The sequence below is a fragment of the Furipterus horrens genome, unplaced genomic scaffold (assembly GCF_987537825.1).
Source record: "Furipterus horrens unplaced genomic scaffold, mFurHor1.1.pri manual_scaffold_10, whole genome shotgun sequence".
Lineage (NCBI taxonomy): Eukaryota > Metazoa > Chordata > Mammalia > Chiroptera > Furipteridae > Furipterus > Furipterus horrens.
In genome coordinates this window covers 67,153,009-67,161,617 of record NW_028327180.1, presented here as the reverse complement: position 1 = coordinate 67,161,617, position 8,609 = coordinate 67,153,009, and the positions used below count along the sequence as shown (strand labels likewise).

General features: G+C 36.8%; 1 protein-coding gene across 1 annotated transcript; it reads left to right on the top strand.

Annotated features, from left to right (window-relative positions):
- Positions 1–2,052: 2,052 nt before the first annotated feature.
- LOC150000559 (sperm-associated acrosin inhibitor-like) lies at positions 2,053–6,085 on the top strand. The gene is made up of 5 exons (XM_090288054.1): positions 2,053–2,111; positions 2,513–2,589; positions 3,515–3,552; positions 4,723–4,838; positions 5,732–6,085. The coding sequence occupies exons 2-5, from the start codon at positions 2,523–2,525 to the stop codon at positions 5,775–5,777; spliced, it is 267 nt and encodes an 88-aa protein (XP_090144180.1). The 5' UTR covers positions 2,053–2,111; positions 2,513–2,522; the 3' UTR covers positions 5,778–6,085.
- The last annotated feature ends 2,524 nt before the right edge of the window (positions 6,086–8,609 follow it).

The following is an 8,609-nucleotide window of genomic DNA, read 5'->3' as shown; positions in this document are numbered from 1 at the left end:
AGTTGTGGCCCAATAGGTATAAACTTATAGGTGAAAAAGTTCTAGATAGCTCCATATAACCTAGTGCTATGGTTAATAATATGGTGTTGTGCACTTAACTCATTGAGAAGAATATAAACCCAGAAGTGGGATTCTGCATCGTAGGACAGCGCTCTTCCCGATCTTTGGAGGCGCCCCCACGCTGCTTTCCACAGTGGTGGTGCTAATTCACACTCCCACCAGCAGTGCACAGGGGTTCCTTTTCCTTCACAGCCTCGCCAGTGCTTGTCATCTCTCGTCGTTTTGATAACAGCCATGCTAACAGATGTGATGCAATATCTCATTATGGTTATTTTTCATGTTCCCAAAAATAGTGGGATGTTTAGTTTTAGTGGCAAAGATTTTTAGCAGCTTTAACAATGACTTTAATCATTGTATTTACCACATTTTTTATCCTCTCATTAAATTGGCATGGAACAGTACTGGACTCAAAGGTTTTTTTCTTAGCTTTCTTTATCAAAAAAAAAAAAAGGCAGATTAGATGAGGGTAACAAATGTAAGAATAGCACACAATCCAAGTGCAGACTGTTTTAATATTATCCCTAAGAGTTATGACAAACCTATGAGACATATTATTATTCTCACACTTAAAACTGGAAAATTGTGGATTAGAAAGTCTGAATATAGCATCAAGTTTATTCCGTAGTAAATGGGATTTGAACTCAGGATTCTCATCGGCTTTTGCCACTGAGACCACAAAGCAGATAAGTTAAAATAGTTATGATTAACTCTTCCTACTTCAAACTCTGCAGGATCTCGCACTTAACTCTGAAGTAAAGATCTGTTCTCTGAGTATAAATAAATCAGAAGTCGTTGTGAAAATTAAACATGACAGTTTTATTCAAGAGTCTTAGGATTTGCAAATCATAAACAATACTAGGTAAGACTCAGAGAATTTCAAAGGAAAACACAAAGTTGAGAGTTCTTATAGTAAAAGGTACATTCTTGAGAAGAATCAGTCCTTCATTCTTAGCCTCTGGATTGGTTCAAAACAGTAATTTTCCAGATGTCTGGTGTCCTGCATAATGGATGTCAGGTGGTCTGAACACATAAACATTCTTTCCTAAGGTCGTCAGAGGGTTATCTTTGAGAATTTATCTATCTCTGGATATTGATGCACGACTGAAAAGCTCAAAAGTTTAAGTTCTCAGACTAGTTAAAATCTATTCCTCAGGCTTCAGCCCATTCGGTGTGAACTACTTTTGTCAGCTTGACCATGATGATTTCATTTTAAGTCAGCTCAGCTCTACCAACTTCATCTTGTTTTCTCTACTTATTCCTCAGATCAAATTATTCAACATATAATTTAGGGGACTGTTCCCTGTGGTTTCAATATCACTCCTGAACCTTTTCCTCTCCTCATCTTAATATTTGCATTCTGTCCTCTCGCCCAGACTCCCCAGCTGGCTGCCCGACATTCATCTGGGAGCTTTTGGGACATTCCTAGTGATGAATCTGTACTATAGTTTTACAAGGTGTTCCCAGGGGGAGACTGGTTAAAAGAAATGAGATAACTCACTACACTAGTACTTAAAGCTTTATGAGAATCTCCATTTATCTCAAAGTAAAAAGTTTAATAGATATCCTATCTCCAATTGAACCTAATGGGCTTTTAGTGTTGCAATATTCTAAAGGCCTCAGTATGTAACTAATTACAGTCTCCAAAAGTTATTCTTCTCTTTCTTGCTTTGATTCTGCTTTCTTTCCAACTCAGTAGCTTGAAAAGCCTTCCCATCTCTTCTCTATTTGGGGGTTTTGGAGCACTGTTTATTACGTTATCCCCATTCCATACTTCTGAGCACATCAGATAAAACTGTCCCAAACCTCCTGCTGAGGCAAGAGCTATTAAGAATTATCTGTGCTTCATCTCTCACAAGCTACTTTACAGGCTGCAGGTGGAACACAGAATACCACCTGTATCTTCTGTTATCAGGAGCCATCTATTCTAACCCCCAGCAAGCAGGCAGATAAAGGAGACTCCTCAGCTGGTGGAAGTGGTTGAGGGGAAAGGGAAACAGAACGGTCACAGTCTCCTGAGCTGTAGGCCTCGTCTCCACTGCCCTCTGTCTCAGGTAGGTCAGGCGGGAAGTTACGCGGGTGTGCAGCGCTGCTCTGAGGATGGCTCCAGCTCAGTCCTTCCTGAAACGCTTCTATATTCCAAGGAAAAAGGGAGACTCCCTTGTGCCCATGTCCTCAAATGGAGTCAGGCTTCTGTGGGCTGATCCAAGGCAGGAATGAACAGCTCCTTCTTCAGTGTGCTGAGAAAGTGTCCTCTCCAGTCTCTACGAGGCCTTCTGTTCACTTGTCTTCCGGATCCTGTGGGTTTGGGGGAAGAAAACAGGAAAAGTCCAATGTCATTAGGAATCTCCGGGAATGGAGCAGGTCCTTCCCTTGTAAGAAACTTTCATTCTGAAATAGGCTATTTGTCTCTGTGTCATTTGTTATAAACATTCCTTTTGGGTTCCTTCCACAGACTTGATAAAATGCCTTTCTTCTCATCATGGATCAAAGTTATTTTCATCATTGCCTTGGTATTTCCTCTTTATTCTGGTGAGTACATTTTTCAGTTCTAGATCAAAGAATTCATACATCGTAGAAAATGCAGGAGACAGCTACTATTATCTAGAAATGGAGCAGCTTTTTTGATTGGGCTGCAATGTTTAAACTGGCAAAAGGAGAAGGGGCATGTTGCAAATACCTGTTTAAATTTTGCATTAGTAGGTTGCTATTTCTCATGTCCCACCTTAGAGAGATGGAGACAGAGAGGTGGGTCAGAACGAGCAGTAGAACTTAGCTTTTTTTCACTTATGACTGAAGATATTTACCTATTTTTTTTCTTTGTAAGTCAGATTCCATGGTTGCTAAATGTAGAATGTAGGAAGTAATGATGTCTTCTAGATCTGATATTCCTTAATAATCTGATTGGCGGTTTGCCAGTTCAGAGTCCGCTAAAGTCAAAGCTTTGTGTGAGGTGAGAATTCACTGATCCCTCTCCTGACAATTTATCTTCTTTTAAGCAAAGGAGACTGATGAGTTTCGGAGTAAAGTAGCTGTGAGGTGTTGAGTAGACCCCTGATATTAGCACTGAGTACTAATTCACTATGTAGTCATTAATTCCTTTACATTAAGTGACTTTATGCAGGGTGTATTAAGTGGCATTAAGCAAGGCATGGTCTTCTCTGACTAGGATGTTTTATTTATAAAAAGACTGTAAGAAGCATGGGATCTTCGCAGGAGAATTTGGTGATTATTACACAGAGTGAGAATAACTTGAAATTATGTTTCCAGATTTGTAGCTCTTTTGTGAACTTACTGCTCTGTGACTGCCACAAAGGGTTCACCTCAGAATTTGTGGGTCTTGGGTAGGCAATTTGCATTGTATTTCGCTAGTAAAAGATAGAGGTTCTTTCCCCAGAGATTCTGATTGCTTTCTGATCTTCCCATTTTTACATTTTCTTTTGTGTGCTGGTTCCAGAAACTTCTTTTTGGTCTTCAAAGTCCCGTCACAAAGAGGTAAGTTAATACTGATTAATTCAGAATCTGAAAAAGGTAAACTTTTAAATATTTTATATTGTTCTAACAGCAAACTTAACCAAACAAAATGTACAACAGAATGATCCTTCAAAAAAAGTTTTTTAACTGTTATTACATGAAGTTCAAGAAATAAAAGTTAGCCAGCCATATAAAACCATTTGGTATCTTGGATAAGATAAAAATATCCCATTATTCAAAGATTCCATCGTTAGGTATCCTTGTTATATGCAAACACCTTATAAAGGTTACAGAGTATTTATTTATTTAATCATCACCCAAGGATATATTTATTGATTTTTAGAAATATAGGAAGGGGTGGAGAGAGAAAAAAACATTGTTCAGTTGCCTCCCATAGGCACCTTGACTGGGGATCTAACCTGCAACCTAGGTATGGTGCCCTTGACCAGGGGTTGAACCCATAACTTTTTGGTGTATGGGATGATGCTGCAACCAATTGAGCCAACTGGCTAGGGCAAGGTTCAGTGTATTTAAAGTACAATTGTATATCCTAGCAAAGCAAGAGGCATAAAAACAGTTTTTTCCACTTAAGGGTGGATAAAATATTAATTTTCATATTATTATTTTATATGTGATTATATAAAGTGAAGAAAATAAACTACAGTTCTAAACATCTAAATAGATAAAGTTTGCAAAGACATTTTAAAAGCAGTTCATGTAAGAATACATACAATATTGTTTATGTAAATTACCAATACTATCATCACCAACCAAATTGTATATATACACATGCTAATACAAATACATACAAATGTGGTGATAATCTGAAAGTATCATTTTCTCTAGTAGTGAAACCTTTGAGAAAGATAAGGATATTATAAAAAATTCAGGTTTATGATTTCTCGAGGTATAAAATAATGGGAGAAGTCTGATGCAGGTATGAGGAAAAGTAAGAGCATAGTGGCTGCATTATGAAAATATATTCAGCCATTTATTTTTATTTTAAATGATATCAACTTTGTAAAAATATATCAATAGTATTTTGTCTAAGTGGGTTGTTTATTTCTAAACCTCGATATAGAATATTTTTATTCCATTTTGATGTGTGGTATCTTTGTTGAGAATGAAGAACATTTTATTCATAAAAGTTTATTATCTGACAAATTTTATGTTGTTCTTTATGTTTAACAGCCAGACTGTGATGTGTATAAAGATCGACTACATTTCTGCACCAGAGAGTACAGGCCCATCTGTGCAACCAATGGCCGAACTTACTCCAATAGATGCGTTTTCTGCAGTGAAATGTTGTAAGAACACAAGACTAATGTTGGCTCTTCCAAAATAAAAGTGACAGAAAAATCCATGTTTCTGATAGCCTAGACCCAGTGTATATGGAAAATAACTGTACTTTCTTTTTAAATGTCACAGAAACACATTTGTACCTTTCCTGGAAGTTCTCATTTCTTAAAACAGTTTTGTATTTTAACCCTGCAGGATATTCTGCAAATACAAAAATCAATTAATCAATTTAATTAATCAATTAATTTAACTTAATTACAATGACTTACTAATGGCAGTCTATGACCAATATATTGAATTCTAAAGACCACAAGATAGCTGATAATCTCTGTGATGTAGCTTCAAGCTACAGGGAGCATACTGACCAAGATACCCTACTGACTACAGAAATCTGAAACCCATCCAATGGGCCTATTCACGCTAAGGAAGGGACTCCTTGAACTGCATGACACATGCCAGACCTTCCTTCAAGAGCAAGGCATTCTAGACCCTTCCACCTCACATCCCTTTATATATCCCTCACTCTGAAGGGGTCTGCAGCTTTCCTACCTCCCTCCTCATTTTCTCTCACAAGCGTTTCCTCATATTTAATCCCAGCATTAGCTTCAACTTCGAGAGAACCACCAGAACAGTTACTAATCCTCTCTGCTCTCAAACTGGGTGGGTTCCAAGACCCCATGAGACTGAGCATGTAGGAGAGGAGGAGTCAGGCAGCCCCAAAGGCAGGGGAGTGGGAGTTATGTGTGCAGGCTTGGGAAGCACGTGGTCCCAGCTCTCGTGGAAGTGGGGCACCCACCACCTCTCCACACTGTGCTGTCATTTAGAAGCATCTCATGCAATATCCAGGTCATTATAAATGGTATTTATGATAATTTCCTTTTCCTTCTCTTTTTCTTTACAGAGAAAATAACAGAACTTTTGGATTTGATCATTATGGGAGATGCTGACACTGCCTGAGCCACACCTTCCTATGGCTTTTATGGTCATCCTGTTTTGCAGTGGATTCTATAACCAATTAGAGTCTCCTCAATCAGGGCTTTACATTGCTAGGTGACCAGATGAAGCCTTCTATGGTACACAAGATGGAATACAGGATGTGGAAGAATTTTTCCAACTCTAAGAATCTTTGATTGAGAGATTTTTATTCTCTGTTCAGTTATTCAATCACAGTTGAAAAACTATCTTGTGTATTTGATAATATAGAACCTAATGCAATTGAAATAATGATTTTGAAATAAATATTTCAATCAATATAGTATTAAGTAATATTATGTTTATTAAAATACCATTGGGGGGGTTGATTTCCGAGTTAAACACATGACAACTCTTGGTAACTATAATTAAGTAAATGCTTCCAAAGGTGAAAAAATAATACATTAGTTGGGTATTCATCAAAATTATAAACACTTGGGCTTCTCTTTACAATCACGAATGTTAGGCAATATGAATTTTTATTCTAAAACATAGGTCATGTCTCTAATTCAATGACTTGCAGAGCCTATTCAAAGATATTGTGTAATTTCCAAGGCCTGGGGAGGAATTACATTTTCTTTGTCTCTCACTAATCAGTCAAGATTTTAAGTATATTCTATATACTCTGGATAATAGGCCCTTCTTAGATATGACTGGCAACTGTTTTCTCTGATTTTTAGGCTATCTTTTTTACGTTATTGATGTATCCTTTCATGTGATTTTTAAAATTTAATGAATTCCAACTTACCTATTTTTTCCTTTATTGCGTGTGCCTTTGGTATTTGATAAAAGAAAACCGCTGTCTAATCCAAGCTCAGGACGATTTGCACCTAGGTTTTCTTCTGAGTCTTAGGTTCTCAACCTGTGGGTCACGACCTTGGGGGTCGAACGACCCTTTCACAGGGGTCACCTAAGACCATCGGAAAACATATATATAATTACATATTGTTTTTGTGACTAATCACTATGCTTTAGTTATGGTTGGGGGTCACCACAACATGAGGAACTGTATTAAAGGGTCGCAGCATTAGGAAGGTTGAGAACCACTGTTAAGAGCTTCCTAACATTTGTATTTAGATCTTTGATTTTTAAAAATTTATTTATTGTTTTTCTATTACATTTGTCCCACTTTTCTCCCATTGCTCCCCCCACCTCCACCCCATTGTCCATGTCCATGGGTCATTTATACTAGTTCCTTAGATCTTTGATACACCTTGAGTTAATTTTTGTATATGATGAGAACTATGGATACAAAGTTATACCTTTTGCATGCGGCTATTCAGTTGTCATAGTACCATTTGTTGAAAATACTTCTTTTGCTTTTTAATTTTCTTAGAACTTGTCTAAAGTCAATTGGTTAGTCAAGACAGTGTAGTACTGTTGAAAGAATAGACAAATAATAAATCAAACAGAATGAAGAGTTTAGAAATAGACCCACATAAGTGTAGGCAATTGATCTTTGACAAAGGAGGAAAGACAATGCAATGGAGCAGATAGCTTTCTCATCAAATGGCGCTGGAACACCTGGACATCCACATGCAAAAAACCTAGACACAGACGTTCACCCTTAACAAAAAGGAATTCAAAATGGGTCATAACCCAAAATGTAAAATGCAAAATTATAAAACTCTTAGAAGATAACATAGGAGGAAACCTAGCTGAACTTGGATATGGTGATGACTTTTTGGATACAATACCAAAGGCTTGATCCATGAAAGAAATAATTGATAAACTGGAATTCATTAGAATTTAAAACTATTTTTCTGTAAAAGACAGTATCAAGATCAAGAGCATGAGAAGACAAGCCATAGACTGGGAGAAATATTTCTAAAAAACACAGCTGATAAAGGACTCTTATCAGATATTCATCAAAGATACACAGATGGCAAATAAACATATGCAAAGATGCTCTACATCAGATATCATCAGATGCCACTACACACTTAATAGACTGGGTAAAACCTGAAACCATGACAACACCAAATGCTGACAAGGATGTGGAGCAATAAAAACTCTCATTCATTGCTGATGGGAATGTGAAATGGTACAGCTACTTTGGAACATAATTTGACAGTTTCTAATAAAACTAAACATATACTATATGATTGAGCAATTGTGCTCCCTGGTACTTATCCAAAGGAGTTAAAATTTTATGTACACACGAAAAAATTTTATTAATGTAGTAGCTTTATTCATAATTGCCAAAACTTGGAAACAACAAAGATAACCTTTAGTACATGAATGGATAAATAGCTTTGGCACATTTGGACAATGGAATATTATTCAGTGATAAAAAGTAATGAACTATGAAGCCATGAAAATACATGGAGAAAAATAAATGCATATTACTAGGTGAAAAAAGCCAACCTGTAAAGATTAGTTACTGTATGATTCCAACTAAATGACATTCTATGAAAGATAAAACTATAGAGATAATAAAAATAAAAGTGGCTTCCAGGGGCCAGGGGGAGAGACATGAACAGCCACAGTACAGAGACTTTTAGGACAGTGAAAATACTCTGTATGATATTATGATTGACATAGTTCATTAAGCATTGGTCCGTGCCCATAGAATGTACAGCACCAGCAGTGAACCCTACGGTAAACTACAGACTTTGAGCGACTATGATTTGTCAATGTAGGTTTGCCTTTGGTAAAAAAAAAAAAAAAAAAAAAAATGTTCCAGTCTGGTGAGTGGTGTTGATAACAGGGAAAACTGTACTTGTGTGGGGCAGCACGATCTCTGTACCTCTTTCTCGATTTTGTGGTAAACCTAAAAGTCTCTAAAAATATAAAGTCTTAAAATT